The sequence below is a fragment of the Chelmon rostratus genome, chromosome 1, assembly GCF_017976325.1.
Source record: "Chelmon rostratus isolate fCheRos1 chromosome 1, fCheRos1.pri, whole genome shotgun sequence".
In the NCBI taxonomy this organism is placed as follows: Eukaryota; Metazoa; Chordata; class Actinopteri; order Chaetodontiformes; family Chaetodontidae; genus Chelmon; species Chelmon rostratus.
Window position 1 is genome coordinate 2582835 of NC_055658.1, and position 23972 is coordinate 2606806.

Sequence of the window (23972 nt, forward strand, 5' to 3'; positions counted from 1 at the left end):
GTAATGAGGGCTGTGGGGCAACCTGTGTGATATTCTGACATAGAGCACAAGAAATGAGACAAGAAACTAGGTTTATAAAAGGTCAGAAGCTATTGAGTGGAGATGGGGTGATGTCCAACAGATGGTAGTAATTATTAGAATATAGATGGCAAGTCTGCTAAGTCTAATTATCTATGAAGTATGGAAACATCAGTCATTTCACCAACAGCCTCTGGGGAGCAGACATATGAATACTATCACGGCAGGGTAGAAAGGCATGTGGCTTGAGGTTCATGTGGTGTGAAATAGGTTATGGGTCCATGAACATCTCAATTTAAAAAGCAGGTATGCATCATATATTGTACTTTTGCTGTGTGGTATTAAGTAGTCTGGTGTGTGCACACTGTCACAGCTGCCTAGGTTCTAAGCCACTGTTACAGAAAAGAATTCTGCTGTCAAGCACGTCTGAACTTTATCAATTCTAATACGTCATGAACAAAATACAGGTACCTTCTAATCTAAAGGAAAAGAACTACAGCCATCTATCAGATTCACACCTCAGCCAGTGGTCTTCCACTGCCTGTCACTACATATAATCTATGTCATCATAAAAAACTGAATCTGAATCTAGTCTAGTCAAGTCATGCTGTGTAATGTTTTAACTAATATTCTAGGATTCTGGGATTCCAATGTTTCCAAAAATGTGAGGATAAAATTTGGGGAAATGTGTACCAATGTTTTCAATGTCAAATTGGCAAAACAGTCTCACCACAAGGTCGATAAGTAGCTGTTCTGGAACTTTTTTCTGACTGCTCTGTAACTTGTCATGCACACTGGTTTAATGCTGGAGGTCGACCAATTAATCGATATGACATTTTCAATAGTAACTACAGTATTTGTCAGAACTTTGCTCAGACGGCGGCTGGGTGTCATGCAGGGACGTATATCACTGTTTAGCATAAAGTCATTGTGTGCCTGAGACAACTAAACTTATTAACTTTATATAGACCGCTGTGTTCGTAAATAAACCAAAAAATAAGGTTGTTGGTTACAGTATGGAATTATTAAAGCAAGACTGAGGATAACTGCCACTCTGCCAAAAGCGTGCTGTATCTATTTTGCTAGTTAGCACGGTGGTTAGAATTTGGCTCTTCCTTGAGCAGCCACTTTGACTGAAATATCTGTGTGGATGTGATTAACTCCTGATACTCTATGAAAAATTATTCTGGCAATAGGGCTTGAGAATGTGAACCTAAACAAAACCCCCAGGGAAGGCACATACCTGAACCGTTTTCAGTTTTTTCTCCCCACAAAAGTTGTCTTGAATACATAACCCAACACCCAGCAGCTCCTTGTCCATGATACAAGACAGGCAGACAGTGAGGAAAAGAAATCATTCTGCTTTTACTTTACTGACTTATTTGCCGTCATCTCTTCCAGTAAGTAATAAGTAATCCAGCTATGTAGCAATCCATTTATGAAATGAAACTACACACTTTGGGGTCATCCTTATGCTGGTAGTATGCACAAACAATAATCGTGAGTGTGGCATTTAACAATGCAACAGGATAGCACATTTCCCATTTTGAATAAATAGATCATATTCTAACAATGTAATGCAAGAAATTACCCTAAACTGGTTAATTAAACATGACATATGCAAAAGTAGCCGACTGCTGCAGAAGTAAAGCACTTCATGCATGATAACAACCCAAACTTTAGGGGTCATTCTCACTTTTTAAATTAGATTATTATGGTAGCTTCTTTGATGCTGCTTGAGTTGTGTCATCTGAATTATACAGTGTTTTTTGCATTTTTACCCAAATATAGAGCTGATTACCTAGAACACTTCTGAGATGATGATGACCATTTGTTTCTAACTTTAGGAAACTTAACTTCATCTGAAAGGTTTTATTCCAACAGCAATCTTAATAAAAGTATAAAATATGTTTTTTTCTCCCATATTGAAGTGCAACTTAAATAATTAATGTAGATTTTAATAGATATTGAATACATAAAAGTTAAAATTAAAAACATAGATATTGGCGGATTAATCGACTGTCATCTTTTTACTGCTCGAAATGATCATTATCACATCAGTCAGCTTCTACTGACCACTATAAAGCACCAAAAATTATATTTTCATGATAATAATGTCTAAGGGGTCACTTGTAGCAATGAACCAAGATGCTACACGCAAATCTGGAGCTCCCCTCTGCTTTACAGAACTTTATAGCAATGAAATAGAACCCAGGAACTGCTTTTTGTTGTCGTCATTTATAATGAAGAGTCTTTGGGGGGTTTTTTTGGACAAAAGAACCAATTTGACATCCCATTGGCAAATTGTGATGAGCATTTTATACATTTCATTTTTTACATTTCGACAATTAATCAATTAATTGTTAAAATAATCAGCAGATTAACCAATAATAAAAAAAAAAACTGTTAGCTGCAGCCCTAATGTAGCTAACTATGTATGTGTATGCAGTGTATCTCGAAGAGACAAAATGACTCCAGTGTTGGAGAAACTGCTGCTGGGACTGATGTAGTGGAGAAAGAGCAGGTACAGAAAACAGATGTCTTGTTGGGTTGCAAGGGTACATTTTTGCCTTCAGTCAACATGATACAGCACTGAGTGCTCCAGCATGGGAGGACAAAGTATTCCTGGACTCGACTGCGTCAGGGCCAAAAAGCTTGATCAGGATATCTCTCTCAGACTTCAGACACAACTCAACCGGCTGCCACCTCCAGAAGTTCTCCGATGATACAGCCATCATTGAACGGGTATCACAGGGGAACGATTTGGAATACAGGGAAGTTGTCACTAACTTTGTTGACCTGTGTGGACTGAACCACCTGCACCGGCTAGGAGATTGAGATCGTGGGGGAGTACAAATACCTGGGTGTCCAAATAGACAATAAACAACAACAACTACACTGATGCCCTGAACAGGAAGGGCTAAAGTCATCTTCATCTGCTGAGAAGACTGAGGTCCTTTGGAGTATGTAGGACATTACTGAGGACTTTCTATGACTCTGTGGTTGCATCTGCAGTTTTTTACGCAGTGGTCTGCTGGGGCTGTGGAAGCTCTGAGAGGGACAGGAAGAGACTCAACAAACCAGTCAGGAGAGCTGGCTCTGTCCTGGAGTGCCCTCTGGACACCACTGAGGATGTAGGAGAGAGGAGGATGTTTACCAACCCCTCCCACCCCCTGCATGATACAGTGGGGGCCCTCAGCAGCTCCTCCAGTAACAGACTGCTGCATCCACCCTGTAAGAAGGAGCACTACCACAGGTCCTTCATCCCAACAGCTGTCAGAGTGTTCAACTCCAGCGTTTCTTAATGTAGCACTGAGTCCATATTCAGGCTGTTTTCAACTAATGTGTGATTCATGTTTACCTCAGCCTGCAGTCACATTCACCAAATATCTTGTGTGATATTACTTTTTCACTCTCTTTAAGTACTCCATCTATGCATATGTACTGGTATTCTACATATATATTTATCACTGTGCAATAGTGTAAATACTGTATTTATTTTATCCACACCCACCATATGCAATTTCAGCTCCTGAGCAATTTCTGTTAAAATTGTGAATATTTTTGGCAGTATATTTTTATAGCAATATTTTTATACTTCTTTGCGCCAATATATGAATTTTTTTATAGTTGTTTGTATAAAATGTACATATATATAGAGTCAGCTTTTATATGGATTTTGCATTTCTCTATTCTGTTGATAAGTTCCTACTGATTATTGCCTGCTGCCTGTAACACCAGAATTTCCCGGCTTATCTATCTCTCTATCTATCTATCTATCTATTCCAATCCATTGTTTTAATTTTGATAATTAAATCCAACAGCTCGTCCCAACTTTTCACCTCCTCCGTCTAGTTTCGCCTCTGCCTCTGACTCACCCTGATAGTTCCACATAGGTCTGCATATTGTGATTAATCGTGGATATAATAGCCTGAACACCACAATCAATCACATATGAAACACTATTGTAAAAACGTCTCTGGGGGCTAATTAGAAACAGCTCAGCAGGACTGTTCTGTGTGTGCAGCAGCTGAAAGAACGAAAAATGCCATCAATGATGTCTGTAAACGTCTAATGGCTGTCACTTTGTGAGCTACATACTGCGACCTGTCACATTACGTGAACCCCTGTGTTTACCACTGTGGACCATTTCAGCTTGCTTGCAAGTCAACTGATTCAAATTTACTGCTGCAGAGCTGAAGTGGCCTTATATCAGAAGCTCAATTTGCTTTTTGCCACATGTAACACATTGCAATGAGTCATTATCTAAATCTAAAACCGACACAACGATTTATAAGTCACGCTACTGAAAAATGACAAGAGAGCATACTCATCACTTCTGAGAGCTTCACAAAATGAAATCTGCCTAAAACAAAAAATAGTGTATGCTGTTAAATTTGTGACTGGACTAATCACTGTGTAAAAAGCACATTATATGGCTGAATAATTGAAGCACTGTAACATTTTGAAATTCTGGAAATGTAGCGTCTTGAGTTCACTTAACACAAGATAATATAACACGTGTTCATGACTGTGGAAAGCCAAGCTGGACAGCAAAAAAACAGAAAAACAAACCTTCTCCCAAGTCAATGGACAGACATCAAAACATGCACACACTTAGTCATACAGTCACACAGACCTCATGCGGCAGATGAAGGACCGTCGGGAACCCATGCACATCCTCATGGAGGACTGCTGTCCTTCCTTCTTCACTGTTCCCGTCTTCAGGTCCAGAATCCGTCCTGTTAACAACAGATCAAACTGAAACAGGGCAACAGAAGTGCAGATAACACTGACCTCAAACAGTCAGTTATTTCTTCACTTGGTGTAACTTGTATTTTTATTAGCAAACCATTAGCAAATGCCTTGTAGGGGTTAATGGGATGAAAGAAAAATAAACACCAATTCAATCTATGACCAAAGCTCAGCAAGGGAATTAAATGATAAGAGAACGCTATACTTGATACACAAATTCAAAAGCACATATTTAGGAATTGAATTACAACAGCAAATTAGTATTTGTAGACACCTCATAGGTGCATTTTTATCTATGTCTCTCTCTCTCTCTCTCTCTACACACACACACACACACACATATACACACACACACACACATATATATACATACATATAAAACATGTTCAACAAATTGGCAATAGTCAGTCTAATCATTATTCAGCACAACCATACTCCATACTCCAACCATATGCTGGTGATCACACTACAGTTGAGTTTCATATGTTATATTTATAGTGTACATATTCACCATTAACTAGCTGCTGATTAGCATACATATTAGTAGCATATTGTCTCTTTATTAGTCATTATAAAGCACTTATTAATGCCTTATTGTGCATGACCATATTCTAAAACTGCTAGGTCATTCAGAGTTATACTATATTAAAGCTGTGTTTGTGAAGGATGGAGGAGAAAAGGGACTTTAGACCCCGCAGCTTGGTTTTGGTACTATAACCTGCACAATCAGTCTCCATCATCATTAGAAAAAGGCTGATCCTTTCCAGATGGAAAAGGAATTCTCAGTATCTCACAAGCATGACGCTGACTGGAACATGCAAACGCATGACTGCAATGAAGTTTTTATTTTAAGCAGATGCAGATAGAAAAGGCTGATGACCACGGTAAACACATAGCAGACCACATTCCATCATTGACACTTTGTCCAAATAACACAGGAAACAAACAACAACAAGCACATACTATTCTCTCTCACACAAACTGCTTTCCATCTGCATGAGCAGGCATGATGGGTGTAAAAACTGTCCTCATATTAGCACTGTTCCGTTCTGATAAATTCAGCCAATGTGAACCAGTTTTACACATCAGCATGAGTTTTCTAGTCAGGTTTGTACTACTCTGCTGTGAAAACAGTTGTATAATGTATTCTAGAGCTGAATGATTTAAGGAAAATATCTGATTACACACTCATGAACAATATTGTGATTGCAATTAAACTGCATCATCATGCCTATTTAGATGCCACCACAAATGCTGCGATGCTCACCAACTGCATCTTGCACTATTGATAACCCCTCAAAATATTAAATGGCTGCTTATTATTCCCACAATGGACTACAGACAGCAACAACTGGTGTGCAGGAAACAATCACTTGTTCCACTTCTGGCTGATTAATGCAGTTCAGTCCTTCCGTGTCTGCAAGCTGGGTAAACATGCAGTCATGTAACAGACACACAGCAAAGTTCAAACAGTGAGCAGCAGAAGAAGGAGAAAGAGTCTCCAAGACATACTCTGCTTTAGTTCCACTGAAGGAAACCGAACTCTGAGAAATGCTGGGACTTTGAGGTTGTGTATGTGCTTGTGTATACTTGTGTGAGCATTTTCATCTGTCCCAGCTCTACATGGAGATTAGTGTGTTATGTGGATTACATGGCACTGCTGGGTATTCAGAGTGGTTCAGAGGGCCTCTGGGGTCAGATGGAAAGACCAACAGATTCAAACAGAAACTCAGAAACTTCACTGACATACTGAGGAATTTGGAGGATTTAACAAGACAATGTTGCCCTCTAGTGAGTACTGTGAGTATGTCTGACATATTTTAAATGTCACTTTCACCCTCGGTGCCTTGTACCACAGTCATTGTACATTCTTGTACATCCTTATACATCTAGAATTATCATGTAACATTAAAGGTACATGACAAGAAGGGGTAGATTAACACAGGAGAGAAATCTCTCAATAGGTAGAAGACAGACCTCTCATGACTACTGATGTTAATCAGTGCAGGTTAGTGTGGTCCTCACTGACATTTAGTTTTAGAATTCTGAAAGTTCAGGGGTTGACTGGGCTGAATGAAGAGTGTGGTCTACTACATTTCTGATAAATCCTTTGGGCTACCAGTGTCTGAAGTCTTGTCTTTTCAAAACAGCCAGGAGGAAGAGCTATAAATTGCAATAAAAAATTGTATTGGTTTATTTCTTACTAAATTGAAGAGCCACCTGGAAAGGTACTGCTCTGTCTTCACACTGTGATAGATAACTTGGTGTAATTACTTTTTTCGTTCTTTAAAATCAGGAGTCTGGCCTGGCCTCTTTCATTAATTAACTGTTTATATTCTCACTATAATTGATCTGAACGATGTTTCGTGTTTTTTCCCAATAATTTTCCATTGATGTAATGAATAAAGAACTACTTTACTACTTGTAATTTTTTGCTTGACACAAAGTCCAAGCAGGTACCATGAGGTCTCACTTTGAATTCACACCAGATGCAAGACTTCAGTGAAGCATAACCACTAATGTCCCACCCATTTAATACACACTGGCTCAGGCCCCCCACTCACATTCAAAGTAACAGTAACAGTATATGAGTGGGTACAGGAGAGTATCAGTGTTCTGATTTATGTTATGTCGAAGAAATACATATATATGTATATAAAGTAATATAATGTCCATGTATATATGTGTGTGTGTGTGTGTGTGTGTGTGTGTGTGTGTGTGTGTGTGTGTGTAGAGTGTATATTGTTAACAAGACAAAACACAACACGAGAAAAAAGAAAAATACTTTGTAGCTGCAACTGGATCACAGAAAATTATTTTTGTTCAACATCCGTTATCCGTCCGCAGTTATTTAATACCTTTCTGGCACACAGCCTAGCAGTGCTAACCCAGCACAAATCACATTTGGTTAGTTTCCTTCATAGCCGTTAAGTCAGAGGACTGCTCGTTATACAAAAAAAAAAGTGCACACAGACACACAAAAACTAAAGAAACCAAATCTGCACTTAAGAAGTTGTTCTAAAAAATGTCTCTCTGTTAGTGAACTAAAACCAAAATATCCATATATATGTGGTCAATGCCGAAATGGGACTGAGAAACCAAAATGTTTCACCTGTGCATTTCCTGCTATGACAAGCAAAAATTGACGAGTGAAAATGTCTGCCGTGCAGAAGGTTGATTCCAAAAGCAGCTCTTCATTCTGATAGCTGAAAACAACACTGCTGGTACTGCAGCGTGGTTAATTATGGTTACCAGGGTTAACGTCATTGTTACACAACAGCAAAATAGCTGAACAAATGTTGATGCAACATGTGAGCCGGCGGATGAGCAATCAACAGCAGCACAGGTAGAGAATGAAGTTAGACATATTATACTACAGGCGACTGGCTGTCTATGACAACCCCAGAGTGACAGCTTTCAGTCTGATGTTAGTTTTTTTTAAAAGACTGAGTAAAGTCGCAGACTAGATGGTTATACTTTTGTGTCTGCCAGGTGGTTATAAGGACCCTCGGCTGCACCCATGTGACCTTTTGCAAACCAAAAATTTATAAAAAACAGAACAATGTTCAGCTAAAAAATAATTGTGTGTGACAGTACTGCCGCTACCTGTCATGGAGTTTTCTGAAGTACTGAGCTGTTCCCTCAGCTTGTCCACATCATCAGGATGGACCTGTTCATACAGAGTGCTGCCAAACCACTCTGACTGGGTGTGGTTCAGCACCGGTGTCACAGAGTCCGAAACGTAGATCACCCGGCCCGTTTCTGCAGCAACCACAAACAGGAAGCCGTCCGCTGCTTCCAGGATCAGATGCTTCAGTTCCTACAGGGAGCAGAAATGTACATCGCACATAGACATGAGGAAGAAGTTAAATGTAGGAGGCAAGCCTATTTATAATCTGCTGTATAAAAATCACTAATTAGCCATAATTACAAACAAGTGTAAGAGTCAGATAATGTTGACGGAGCACTGTACTATCATTATCTTTTACTCCAATGCTAAACAAAGACAGATACTGAGCTTGTTGAAGGATGACAAAGCAGGCTGTGAATTATACACCGACCATGGCCTTCAACGTATATGAGGACATCAGGCTCTCATTTATCTCAGGGTGTGTCTCAAACCACTCACTAGATTAGTAGGTAGTGATCTGCCCAGGGAGTCATTTTCCATTTTTTTCAAATGCCAAAATTGTTCCAGTTTTCCAGGACGCATGCAAAAAGCAGTCAGCATGGTCACTGACTGCCCCACAGTAAGAACAGTCCACTTTCAACCACACTCGTATCAGAATATACCACCACCACGATAACTGAGCAGAAGGCAGGTCTTCTTTTGACTCCCTAAAAGCACTTTGCCCATCAAAGATTCCCTGGGAGAGGTGTACTACTTGAGGAAAAGTGATAGATGCACTTAACATAAAACTTGTCTTCACAGGGGAACATGAACATGTTTTTGACTTTAGGTGGCAAAGCATGTGCAGAAAGAAATGCACACTAGCATGACCAGGTTTTTGAAGTTTCCTGGTTAGTACATGTCAACATACTATCTTGATTCCAAATACCTGCATAAGCATTTACCCAAAATCATTTAGAAAGTCCCATTTTTGGTCATCTGGCTCTCCAGATGACCGTCCAAACTGAGCATTTCGACAATCATTATGCGTTGATCAATTTGTAGAAATGTGTTTTGATTTTGATAATAAAGTTAAAGGTCTCTGACAGCACAGTACCTGTTCAGTGAGAAAGGAGGGCTTGTAGGCTCCATCAGTGGATGTGTTGCCAGTGCCCCTCATGGACTTCATATGGGAGACAGCCATACGCAGGATGGTCAGCTTATCAGGTTTTCTGGCTAGGGCGCTGCAGGTAGGGACCATGTCTGACAGCTCAGTGATGTACTGGGTCATTTTGTTGCGCCGGCGTCTCTCAATCTCACTGTGGTTCTCTCTAAAACAGAAAAAAGAGCAGTTAGAAGGCTGGACAGGGCACAAACAGCAAACCATTAGCTAGCCTTGCTTCAACAAATGATCAACAGCTATGCTGCATCTGATCATGACTTCTCTCTCCTTTCTTTTGAATTTCCTTCAGCGGGCAGGAGGAGCACACAGGGTCATGCCAGGAAAGGCTTTTAGGGGCTAGATTGAATCTATTTGTCTCAGTCTAAGTCAAAATCCCTTGAAGACCTGTTAATATACAAATTGACATTTTTGTCCCAATATATAATTGGGATACCTTGTTATATTTTTTACATATATTGTACACCCCTGTACAATATCACTAATATGTTAACAGTTCAGGAAGAATGAAGCAGTTTGAAAAACAGAAATGAAAAACAATGATGAAGGATGCATATTTAAGAAGCAACTACAACTGCAGTCAGGGGACATACTTGGCCCGGTCATACAGTAGTTTTCACTTTTTGCAGTGTGTCTGGGATCCCTGTCATGCTGGAAAGTCCCTCTCATGCCAAGCTTCTTGAGACTGGGAGTCTGTTCAGTATTTGGGTATAGGAACTTGCATTCATGGTGCCAGATGTCATCTCCCCTATACCTCCTGCACTCCTGCGGCCCCATGTCAGCCCACTCCCACCTCCGTGTTTCAAAGGCAGCACTTTGCAGTCACTGTGGTTGTTGTGTTCAGGTCCATGCCAAGCAGTCTGGACTCCATCTGATCCAAACACATTTATTTTGGTTTCATCTAGCCAAAGAATGTGCTGCCAATACTCATTAGCCTGATTTTCTTGTTCTTTGGCAGTTTCGTCCTCCACACTAACTCACTGAAACACCAATTTCCACAGATAGTCCTTGTGCCCAATTTGTTTTTCACTGCACGTACGATCAAATATCCTACACTTCAACTTAAAACTAAAACAACTATTCTAAGATGATACAATTTTGATGAATTTAACGTTTTTGTGATATTGCACAGGGTGTACTTAGTTTTTTTATACACTGTATATCATGACATATAAAAAAAATATATTTCTGTTGAACTTTCAGATTCCCTTAAGATCAAGTTTTGTTTAAGCTGCAAACAGAACATCTATTTACATAAACAAATTAATAAAAAAATATGAATCAATATATCATGGGTCAATTATGTTCATATTTTACCATTTAAAAAGATAAATAGCATGTCTAATGTTTTTTTTTTTGTCCGAATTACTTCTTTGTTTATAGCCAAGAGGGTACAATGCCAACATGCTCATGGTAGCGTTGCAGGTTGTTGCTGGATCATTTCTCTGAGTGCTCTCGCTGTTCGTTTCATGGGATTGCTGGTGTTTGACACTGGGAGTCTTTTCACTCTGGATAATGATGTGTCTGTGACAAACTGGGTTTTTGGTATTTCCCATCTTATTTGACACAGATTTTTGCCAACTCTGCTGTCTGTCTGAAATGTGCTAACAGAGGAACATCATCTGGTGAGTTTAGCTAACACATCCAACCCTGCTGTGCCTATTTTGGAAAGTGGCCCATTTCTGAAAGACTACCATATGATTGGTAAGAAAGAGCCTAATTTAGGTGATGTAATTTGCTGTGTTCGAGTAGTGTCAGCATTTCTATCAGTCCACCACTTGAATAAACTACTCCCTCAACACAGTGGACTGGTTTCTATAGCTGTTCTAAAACATACTGATAAACACTACCCGTGGCCTCATCATCATATTGATGGTCAACATTGACAGGACAGTAAATTATTTCTAACATACCAATATTGGCCTAATATATTGGTATACAAACCCTAACACCTGTTGTTATTATACTTCAGATCTGTTCAGATCAGAACAGGTGTAGGTGCAGGCTGTACAGTCTGCTGATCCCTGAGTGAATGGAAAATCCTCTGTGGCCTCAGCTGGCTAGGCCTACCTGGCATATCTCTCCTTATCCCCACCAGGAATCTGATCATCATCATACCTACAGAGAAGAGAGGACACAGCATGTAACACAATGTACAAATACAGAGACAGAGCATCACGCAGCATGCGATGGTTGTCACATATTGATACTTGTGAGTAGATGGTTTGAAGTTTGATGGTAAAAACATGGGAAAACTGGACAAAACAGGGTGCCAGTGGCTGGTGTAGCTTTTGCAGTGATAAAGGTATTCTGTTGTTTTATGAGTAAGGACAGGTTAGAAAACTATGTTTTTCTTCTTTTCTTTCTGGATGCTGTCTTTTAGAGTGGTGGCCATCATTGGATTCAGTGCTAAGTTAGCAGTCCAGTTACAGCAGCAACACACTGTAATGGTCAGTACCATAATGGACATTCAGAGAAGTTTCAATGGTTTAAACAACCTGTCTGACCACTCATGTTGCTGCCCTAAGAAACTATGGAAATAATAGCAGTAGAGTTGTAAACTTGTAAAACTGAATGGTCAATGTTGAAATGTATAAACACTGTCTTTACAGCATTAAAATATTTCTAAGATCAACTTCTTGAGTTTGCAGAATGTATTTTAGCGTTGACAAATTTAGATAGTGTCTAATGTTGATAAAACTGTATTTAGTGGTCTTAAATTCCATCGGAAAAACAAGTTTAAAAAAACCTGGACGCTCAAACTGGACTGTTTCATTTCAGACACTAAAATTCCAGACAAAACCATCCTTACTTCTTCCTCTGGAAGTTTAGGCAGGTTACACAGGCTACATTTTGTATCCTTCCAGGACAGCAGTCTGATTGTGGTGATTGCTTATCCTTGGTAGACCACATGTTCACATTTGAATGTTGTTGTCTTTTGGTGTCTGGGTTTAATCAGAATTTAAAAGAATTTGAGCAACTTGCATAGTTTTTTTGTTTTTTTTTAATACTGGACACTCAGCACATCCCATGAAGGCAGTGATAAGCGGAAATCTCCTGAAAATGCTTGTATGTGGATCTTGTGTTAAGGTCTTGTTGTCAACATAAAACCACTAAAAATCAGGTAGATGGTTCAAATAACTCATGCTATACAAGTTCAGCATTTAATCACTACAAATATTTAGGAGTGTTTTAATGTCCCGATTAAGTATTCAGTTTTTTCAGAGATCAAAATAGTCATACCTAGTATTTGCTTCCATACTAGAACCACTTAGCAGAAGTAGAATCACAGCATTTGCAGATTTCAGCCATTTGTAAATGTAACCATAACTAACTATAGAAAGACCAAAGCTGTAAGAAAACAACTATTTTCCTTAACCTGTCCATTACATTACCAGCACACTTGTTGGAGAAGGATGGAGTTTATCCTAACTTTACAAAGTGCAGATTAAGTAAAGGCAAATTGAAGAACTTGAAGCATGAACTGCTATCTGTGACATCCTGCTGATTTATAGCTTGGGGTTTTTCTCACTGGTGATGAAAGAGAGAGTCCTGCTGTGTATCTGAACTAGTCCCTTTCAGCTGTCTTCTCACTTTGCTGATGTTACAGACTAAAATGTGCACCATAACCCCTTCCTCAAAACACCCCCAAAACACTGTGGATTGGGTAAACTCTTCCTTCTTATCAACATTTAGTCTCTGTGCAGCTGTGGATCAGTGTACGCAGCATGCTGAGAAGCAGCTCCTGGCTATGGAAGACAGCAGTGAATTATCTGTTTTACTGGAATAGTACATGTACAAAGTGTATGTACAGAGGCAAACCCTTTCACAGTATGAGTATGAAGCTTTGCTGTAGCCAAATGAACCATACAGGTAATGCTACTGTCCATTACTAAGAGTGCAGTTCCTCCTGTGTTCAGCAGAGAGCAGCTCCTCCTCCGCACTGTCAATACTCAACTTGGCAGCAACAAATCCACTGTTGTCAGCTCAGAAATAAAGCACTCACTGTGCATCCTACAGACTTACACACTGCACAATATGAGGAAAAAGGAAAGGAAAGCAAGTTGAGATAAATTAAATGTGAGAGACAGTTGAGATGCAGTGACAGAGAGAGACTTCAGTCTCTCTTAAAAAAGGAAAACGGAGCAGAGCACTGTATCTTTGATGACGGGAAACAAAAAGAAAGTCATGAGATGTCCATGTAACAATGTTACAAACATAGAGTATCTGCAGGGCTCTCAAAGATAAATTTGGAATTTTGAAGACATTTTAATGTCAAATTTAATGGAAAATCATGTTCTGGTTTGCTAAGGGTTAATAATAATAATACAGTATACATGCGTATACTGTATTATTATTAACCCATTTTTGAAGAGTGCTGTATAAACTTACACCCAAATATTTCAATGTGCACATCTTTAATTATTTTACCTGCGGATACCCTTAAGCAAGAACCCGTATGACTTTGTGAACTAGTTGGAAAACATTTCAGATTGCACGGCTGCTATCTGCGTTCAGTGGTCTCACCTTGAAAATTTGCTAGGTCCCTCTCCGTCTTCATCGTCAAAGTCCATTCTGAGAAATAACCACAGGAAACACAGTTACAATTTCTATTAGAACGAGAGCGAACAGCGCTCTCTCATGACTAAAATCCCTGTGTTTTCTTGTAAAAAAAACATTATATCCACAGTGATCATTTTAGATAGCAGCAGACAGCAGACATCAGTTTGGAGCGACGAGGTCTTTCTCATTTGGTTCCACTGCTGCAAAGTGAAAGTTGGGTCTGCTGACAAATAAACACAGTACATCAGGGTGTTTATCTGGCCAGCAGCGGATGGCTCCTCATTACAGAGCTGATGCTTTCTTCTCACCATTTCAACACAATCACAAGTAACCAGCCATTCTACCACTGGGTTTAAATCAATGTTTGAAATCAACATAGCAACGATGACTTGCTCTGGTGTCGTGATGATGGGTTAAAAAGACAACATCAAGTAAATCTGATGAGGTCAGAGCTATTTGACTTTGCAGTATTTTAAGACAATCGAAACTTGCGCCGAAGAACATTATAAAAAAACGTAGAAAGAGCACAGCGGTACCGTGTAACAGCCACATTCTACAAATGTAGTCTTGTAGAATAAACTGCAAACCTGACTGTAATGGAAACAGAAAAGGTGGTGGAAATGGAAGGCAGAGCAGCGCCACATGGAGCAGCGTGATGCACGCCCCGTTTGTGCCTCTGCATACATTGTCCTCATGCAGGCAAAGCACTATTAACATAGAAATGTTCAGAGAAACCTTTGGGCTGGATTTCTCTTACCACTTGTTGAGAGGTACAGAGAAATTGACCGACAGACTGCCATGACTCACCCTCTTTTCGCCTTGCTTTATAAAAATAAAAAGATATAAAAATATTCTTAACAAGTCTGCCACATTCTACAGCAGTAATATCACCACAGCTCCAGCTGAAACAACTGAGCTACAATGACTGCATCAACTGTGAGGAACTGTCAGGACAAACAACTGAGGCATCACTTCCAAACATCAGGAACCTTGTGTGGTTATAAGTATTTAAATGGCTGAGTGACTCTGGGGCTTGGTAAACTGCTTCAGTGGTCATACTTCCCACCTACTAATACTGATATTTATACTATAAAACAGCATTAAGACAAAGAGATAAAGGACAAAGGGAAGCACATTCAGTAGTAGTAGTGCTTCCACTGAGATTTCCCCAAACTGAAAATGTGCTTCTCTTCTTATAGAAACTAATATGTATATATTACACTGTTTACTAGAATAATATATCTGTTGTACTATGCAGCTTCAGTTTACTTGTATGGGAACAATAATCTTATCTTAGTTCCAGTTTTTGAGAAAAGCATTTTGTTTAGTGCAACAACCATTTAAGTTCCTATACATGCTTCAACTGTTTCAAGAAAATGTGTTTTACCACATTCTGTTGACTTCCCTGACATCTACAACAGTATCCACACCTTAAGGCATTTTCCACATCGTACAGTATAGCCTGTCTTAGTTGTTATCTGCATCATCAAACCATAAACAGATGGTACACTGACCAACACTGATGTGGTCCTGCTTGGCAGCTGTGCTCTTTTCACTTGCCACTGAATCTCTGTGGTTTGAGTTTAGTTCCCCCCCTACATTATTGCTCATACTTTCATCTCCCAGCTTCACTGTTTGCTGTTGCCTAACATCAAAAGCTCATGGTAAACAAGTAGAAGGCTTTTATTATGAAGCAGCAACTGGAAATACAATGTATTTATACATGTATTTATTAGGTAATGAAGGTAAGTGCAGCGTTGTTAGCGGTACTATTCTTTAATAAAACAGATCAACATATGGACATGTTATACAGCCAAAGAACAAGCACTATGTCAATACACAGTGTATCATGACATATTACATTTTATGGAAATGGGAAATTGTAGTTGAATAAAATAGCCCCTTACTAGAAGCATCTGTTTTTGGCTAATCCTGCAAACTAATACCTGACAAATCAAAGCATACTGATGCCAAAATGGTCCAGTCCTGCTCATCGATCAGCAGTGTTAGCCAGCATGGACTAATACGCCCACAAATATTGTACCATGGTAGAAAAAGTACAGCAAAACCTATGATGGAAGGGAAATCAAAATGATATCATTGCAGTGTAGTATGCTGTCATATTGCCTCCCCCTATTCAGCTCAATTACCCCCACCCCTCCCAAAACAGCAGTAGTGCCAGCCTCTCTCCTAAGAAGCTGTTGTTCAACTAATAGTCACTACAGCATAACTCATACAGGATAAAGTACACTTTGAAATTCTGTCTTCACTCCCAAACCACCCTCTCTGAGGCACAGTGTGGATTCTTTCAAATGCAAACCTTACTGGATTCTCCTCATCACTGCATCACACAAACAAAACAAAACGTATGTAACTCAAGATTAAAATCATATTGTTCTAATATATATACATATATTGTAAGGCAGCTTAATTCACAAGATCATGTCCATCTTGCCAGCTTTTAAGTTATGAAGCTCCCAAGTTATGGGGTTGATAACCTGAAGCCCAGGCGGAGAGCGTGTCACGTTGGAGTAGGCAGACTTGACACTACCATGGTGTATTGCTGCCGTCTACTTTGTGTCCGTAGAGTAAAAACAGTTTATCCAGCTCCTCCCAGATCGTGAACAGCTTCCTCCTGTGAAGTGATTGATTATACTGTAATGTATAATGTAATTTTTGTTAAAATTGACTTTATAAAATTGGTGTCAGAAAAACCATTGCTGAGGAATTGGTATCAAAGTCAGGGTATCAGAGTGAGTATCTGCAGGCCTATCATGGATTTATGAATGATACCCAGCCCTACAATCACCTGTCGACGATTTTTTTTTAAAATGTGTCTGCCCTCTTCCAAACAGTTTCCATGGACCACTTCCCAGATGGTTCTGTGTAACCAACCATCTGGAGTGTCAGGTTAGTGAGGGGACAGACAGACAGGGTGGAGATTTCTCTAATAACTCTAATTTATGTGAATTTAACAAATAATCAAATGTTCAACAGTGAAAACAAACTTATTTAGATTTCTAGAGGCGACTTTGTGTCGTTTCACTGGACTTTGGATGGAGTGGGTTTAAATACAAGGATGTGTCACTCCGTGTAATGATGTCTTCTTTTATCCTTCACTCAGCTGTTACTTTGACTGTAGTATTTTGTCCTGCACATGAGTACAAGTAAAACGTTGACAGAGAAATTCTGTGTTCTGCAGGAGAAATCTAGCTGGGAAAATCGGGTTTGCTTAATCTCCTACCCAGGTGACGGAATCCAGGTTTCTCCTTTACATTATAAGTCAGAAATCAGCTTACTGCCTAACACCTACTGGAACCTGGTTACTTAAGGCCATGTAAATGCACTGTATGGTGGGTTTACTGATCTCCCCTCCCCCACACCTACTATAGGCTGCTCTGTCACTACTCAGTCTGCATGCACGATCTACCTGATGGCTTCATGCTTTACTCAAATACAAACGAGCTTAACACACGCGCGCACACACACACACACACACACACACACACACACAGGCCTAGATCCAGGTCTGTATTATTTATTCATGTTTATGTAGGCCTATTGCATGTGCATGACTTAAATGCTTCGCTTTACCCGTGAGGATTAGATCTACAAGGCACTGAACTCATGTACAGTGCCCCCATACACACACAAGCACAGTAAGCCCCCCCCCCCATGGAATTTTCTCATAATCACTGTATGAATTCTTGGTTATGGTCAGAAATATGTTTTGTGTGGTCACAGTGACTTTACACAAGCTTCAGTTCATCCCTGATTCCAGGCAGTCTTTGGCCAGATGTAAAGAAATTCAGGCACTCCTGAGATACTGCATTCATGGGGAATGGGATCATAGTGACCTTGACCTTTAACCAACAAAATCTAATCACTTCTTTGAGTCCATGTGAACATGTGCAGACAAATGGACAGACAGACAACCCGAAAATAATTAATAATAGTAAACTGCAGAAACTAGAGTAAACAGGTTGTGCAGCAATGTGGTAACAGACTGTAGACAGGTACGTGTATAAATATATTTACTGGGATGGATATATAATTGATTAGTCAGTGCAAATTTATTGGGTGCTATTTTGGTAATTGACTTAGTGTTGATGACAATTATAATGCACAAATGACATCACTAGTGCAGGATGGAATATTTTGGTTTCTTTTTTTTTACAATGGGAGGAAGTGGAGACACGTCTGCAATTTTTATTTACAGTCACTGCTGCCAGATGAAACTCCTTGGGGCTGAACTATTGGACCATCGCCTTTTGAGGTACAAAGTGGTATTACCAGACAGGACAGGTCAGAGAGTTCAACAGATACTACAATTACAATTAATCTTACGTTCATATTCAATACTGCAGCTTTAATTCATATGTTATGTGATTGTCCAAAACTTGATGTGGACTGGCAAGTATCACAGTCTGGCCCTTTGCCTGCACTTTTTGGCACCTCCACACACTGCCCTGTCAATAGGCCAGTGGAGAATTAAATCCACTGACTGGCTGACTTAAAGCAGTGCCTGAATCTTAAATCAGGCATGATTTACAGGCCTCTAATGAAGGTTTTACATTAATCAGAAGACAAAGAGATCTTTCAAAACTCTATCCATCACTCACACAACAGCTCAAGTTTTAAATTCACATAATGTCAGCCCGGGTTAGGCTAGTGTGCATGCAGGCAGTGAAAAAAAAGCAGTTAATATACTAGCACACTGTGTAGTGCAGGGTTAAGGTTCCTTTCTACATAAATGTTGGTGGAAAAAACTGAGAATGAATCCTCTTTTTGAGCACAAGTACCTTGTGTTTAAATTAACTCTAATGCACAACATGCCTTGTTAGGAACAGGTACACATCTGGAGAAAAGTGTGACTTGAAGTCATATTTGAATTGAAAATCTTTGCTGTAGCTCTGTTTCAATATTGTAATAGTCTCCCATCACCCCGTCTGCTGTTGACAAAACTATAAAAAGGTTTAAAGGATAACTTTTTTTTTTTACAACCTGGACTTTATTTGCAGCATTAAATACGACCATTTACTCACCCAGACAACTTTGGTGGCATTTGGAGTCGTTTTGAAGAAATTAGTCCCAGAGGAGCGGCGTGTATATCCGTATAATGCGAGTACTCGGGGCATCCATGCGCAGCCTCTATATAACGCATAATCTGCGGCGAAACTCGTTCATATTCCAATATTTTGTTATGATATGCTGGTGCTATTCCCCTCTGAGCCGGCAGTCGGCTAGTTTAGCTGTAGTTTGGCACAGCTATGGTTCGTTATTGCGTATTCGTAGCCGACCGCCGCAGAGTCAGCCGTGTTGTGGCTGGCTGCTCGCAGCGCGCGGCGTTCAGAAATGACATCATCCACGTCAGAGGTAGTTGTCTAGAGACGCCGGATGTTGATGCCACCACGGGCTCAGAGGGGATATATGCACCGCTCCTCTGGGGCTAATTTCTTCAAAACGACTCCAAATGCCACCAAAGTTGTCTGAGTGAGTAAATGGTCGTTTTTAATGCTAGAAATAAGGTCCAGGTTGTAAAAAACGAAAGTTATCCTTTAATTGTAAATCACAATCACTGACATGCCAAACGTTTCCTTAACAGTAGGTGATTGCTCGAAGAATAACCCATAACAGTACACAAGGGTTTGTACAAGATGTATGATGTAGTCTAAACAGCTGGACACCAAGAGGAAAAATGATACTGTCTGCTGTATCACAATGAGTTCATGATTCTCAGAAACAAACAACAGAAATCCAACAACAACCAGCAGCAGCACCAAAGCATCCATTGTTGGCCAACGTAACGACTGAATACTGGAAGCACAGAGAAATAGAAAAGACAACACCAGTTTGTTTCATCTCTTTCCTGCTCGAATGTTTTTTACACCCAGAAACAGGCTCATCTTCATTATCTGTTGTGATCAAGTCCAAAAGGAAGTATAAGCTCTCTAGCTACATACACACCATGATGACATGAATGATTGACATGTTGTTCTCTCCAACACCGTAAATGTTTGTTAGAAAGACTGGTTATAGCCTTGGCATCTAAATGCTACTGTTTAAAATGTCACTAGCTAATGTGACAGTTGACCCAAACAAAAAAAATCTCAGCCTAGACTATTCAGTGTTATTTTCAGACAAAGCTATAATAATAATGAATTTGTGGTGGTTAATTTCCACAGCAGGTCAGATACTCACCCTCCTGATCTCCTCTTGCCCCCACGGCCAGGCACGGTTCCTCCCATCCTCACCTGGCCGGCCCCGACCGCTCCCGGCATCGCTACTGTCCCTGGCAACTCGCTGCCCATTTCTGGAAGATACAACAGTGACGACAAACCAGCAGACGGTTAGTACAAGTATCTTTCACACAAGAATACCATTTAACCGACAGTGTTTCCCATTCGTAGTACGACTGTAAATATTATGAACATTTTCATAAATTAAGGCAGGCTTTACATGCATTGCTTTGAACTGTGGTTTACAGTACTCATGTCTTCAATGAATGGCAAGTCAAACCGAACTTAAAGATCCCCCGTGTAGTGGTGAACACTACTTCTGCTATGAGCAGGTTAGAGTGTATGTTTGGATGCGTATCATATTGCTGCTGATGGTTTCAAGCTATGCCACTGATGGTGGAAGTAAGTCTAAAAAACATCAAAATGAGCCAACAAATGCAGAGAAGAAGACTGCTAACAAAAAAACAATGCATGATGCATGAAAAAAGGATAATTTTGTATCATTACTGAAACATGCTGTGTTTGCATGTGAATATTGGGTTAGAATAATTAAAATCAGGCCCTTTAAACGTGGGCTAGCAGTGGGAAAACCCACTGGTTCTGAGAGTCGATTTTAGTCTGTTGTCAGCACCATATTCCATAAGAGGACTGGGATCTGTAGAGCAATCAATCTACACAGACCTACACAGTGTAGCCCGGGGCTCCTGTTAGCAGCCGGACAGCAAATTCTATCTGATGACGTTTTAGAAGTACACATGCATTTTCCTACACAGGCCGTTGACTAAGCTTTTATTCATTAATGAGGCTGGTAAAATACAGGCTTGCTGTTCCATTCAATATGGAGTCACTGTGATGTGTGTCATTTTGGCAGAGAGGACTTACACAACGTGCCAATTCAGCCTCCATCTTCCTCTCATATTTACCTCTCTTCCTCTCTCACAGCCTCTGCATTACTTTCCACAAATCCACTCTGTTTGCCTTGCTGTTTTCCCCTCCATCTCTCCGCTCCATTCACTCACTCACTCATTCAGTGAGATGCAATGGATAGGCCAAACAAACCCTCCGGTATGCCCCAGTGCACCAAGTAACACAGTTAATATTTGATATAGTGTGCATTCACCCTTCCAGAGAAACACACACACACACACTCAGTGCATGGTCTTCCATGGAGCAGTCTTTCATCATTCATTCATGAAGTGGGTATGAGTAACACAAGGCTCTAAACTAGCGTAATCTGATTAAGAGACAGCTTCATCAAACAATCAGTGCAGTCATTCAAGCTGGCATGAACAGCTCACACACACTGCTGCCTTCCTCCTAACAGTCTAAGTAAGCACTCTTATTACACAACTAATGTACAGCCCATGAAGCGCTTCACCAAATGCCCAAAAAACACTTTTAAAACTGTCCAGTCAAATTCGATTTGGTGCAACCAGCTAATCACATAACGCTGCACATTACCATTATTGAGCTATTTAAGACAAACAGCCAACTAATGCAATTTACCCAACTTTTCATTTAAACTTGAAATCACTGATTTTTTAGCCACTCTGGGGCAGCAGAGACAAGTCATCACTGACATATCCTACCTTTTAAGTTGATGTGGCAACGTTTTTAGCAGAGAGTTAATTACTGGCATGTCTAGCAGTTTCTGGCCACCTGCTGAATTCTGAGCTGTTTTTCGTCTCCATTGTTCAGTTCAGTTCAGTTTCAGTTTATTCGCAAAATGTGGTCTCCAGCAGCTCCTAATGGAAATACCTCACTCTTTAGCTGCTAATTGCTACGCTATGTTCACCACCAACCATGAACTCAAACTCACTGAAAAGCTCTCTGACGTAGCTGTAAACTTGGGTGATAATCCCGTAGATTCATCACAACACGCAGCTCCTTTCACACTGTCATGGTCATGGAGGGTTTTTTTTTTTGGGCGCACAGCACTGGGGGAAAAAAATTCAACAGAGGAGGCATAAAATCCAATATTGTTGCTAATCATTGATATTTTTTGCGTGTGTTTTTTTTGTTTTTTAATTTAAAAATATAGTGGCATCACGTGAAAAACCATCATTTAAAGGGTTAAAATTCTGAAAATCTATGAATACTTGGTTGTTATGATGGACTGATGTTGGTTAAAATACTTCACTCAGTGTAAACAACATTAATATGGAGTATTTTTCTGGCAGTTTCTTGACACAGACATTTATGTGATATTTTGTATTTTGAAGAACTTCTTTTGAAGTGAGGCACAAGGGTTAATTTGCCCATCATGTTAGGGACATATACCTCTTGCTAAACAAAACACCCATATATTATGCTTCAAATAAGCAGTACAAATCCAAGTAAATTTATATCATCATACATACAATATACTATATATTAAATTCATACTGATCATGCAGTATGGCGCAAAGAGACTGCATTCCTGAGGCATGAGTGCCTCCCACCCCAGAGACAAACAGAGAAGTAATCTTCTGTGCCATCTGATGTTTATTGCTTGAAGACAGCAAGGAGAGAAATATCATCAATATCATACCTGTAAAGTGTTTTTGATCTCTTATTAGTGACAAACAAACATGGAACGCTGTTTAACAACTAAAAACTAGAATGCCAAAAATGTCTTTGTTCATAAGAATGCAGCAGATTCAAGTCATTGGCCACAGCTGGGGTCTGTGGGCAGATATCAGTTAATAAAAGGACTCATTATTCAAGGGTCATCTCCTCAAATCTCTTCTGGAGCTTCCCTGAACCAACTCCAGACAAGATCATAAGAGCTGCTGTTCCTCACCAAAAGTTAGCCAACAGGAATCCTCATCCAGAGGACCATCCTCAACCCTAACCCTAACCCTAACCCTCATCATCCAGCGTTATGTTGATAAAGTTGCCCTCTCGTTTCACCTGTATTTTCAGAGACTGTCCTTATAGTCCTGAAGTTAAGCTAACTAAGATGCTGAAATTTATATCAACCGTCATCAGTCTTTTTGAACATAAGGAGAATGGGGCGATGTTTCTATTGTTCATCTTCATCTTCTGTAAGCATGCAGTCATTTAATTTTAGATCTACAAAACCGTAAGATTCAAGGTGCATCAGAATAGGTGAGTGTTACACTGCAGCCCTGCACGATCCCTGCTGACACACTGGATATACTATGTGACTTCAAAATGAAAAATGGAAATATTTCACCATAAATGTCATTAAAAACACAACTGTGTGCAAAAAGTGTACCGGTACTTTATCTTTTAACTGTTTGTTGCAATTATGTCTTTTTTTATTAATTAAGTCTTCATTTATTTCCACAATTATAACCAAAAATACATTATGGCAGCCAGTTGACATGCAGTAAGAGAAAAGAATATACTTAGAATACATGTGTGTCTGTTGCTGCTGTATGTAAATGTACTTGATAGACATGTCCTGTGGTACACTGACTGTTGTACTTACATTGTACACTTTGGGTTTTCTGCCAACTAAATGTTGAAATGCCTGATCCTACACTTTGTCTAACTCTGAGACTCAATCACATTCACAGTAATTAACCTACACGACTGGAGATGTCCTCCTTCCAAAGCACATGTAGGCCTATGCCTCACTTTCATTCCTGTTGGGAGCCAA

The 23972-nt window shown here is 39.8% G+C and overlaps 1 protein-coding gene across 2 annotated transcripts in view; it reads right to left on the reverse strand.

The window, feature by feature from the left end:
* arnt2 (aryl-hydrocarbon receptor nuclear translocator 2) overlaps window positions 1-23972 on the reverse strand; it is a 65275-nt gene that overhangs the window by 35309 nt on the left and 5994 nt on the right. The window contains exons 2-7 of one of the 2 annotated variants that reach the window (XM_041954316.1): window positions 20328-20439; window positions 14091-14138; window positions 11634-11681; window positions 9501-9714; window positions 8380-8593; window positions 4658-4760 (exon numbers count right to left, since the gene is read on the reverse strand). In XM_041954316.1, the coding sequence (XP_041810250.1) occupies window positions 4658-4760; window positions 8380-8593; window positions 9501-9714; window positions 11634-11681; window positions 14091-14138; window positions 20328-20439 (739 nt within the window). The remainder of the gene's footprint in view (window positions 1-4657; window positions 4761-8379; window positions 8594-9500; window positions 9715-11633; window positions 11682-14090; window positions 14139-20327; window positions 20440-23972) is intronic. The other variant, XM_041954951.1, reaches the window with a different exon arrangement.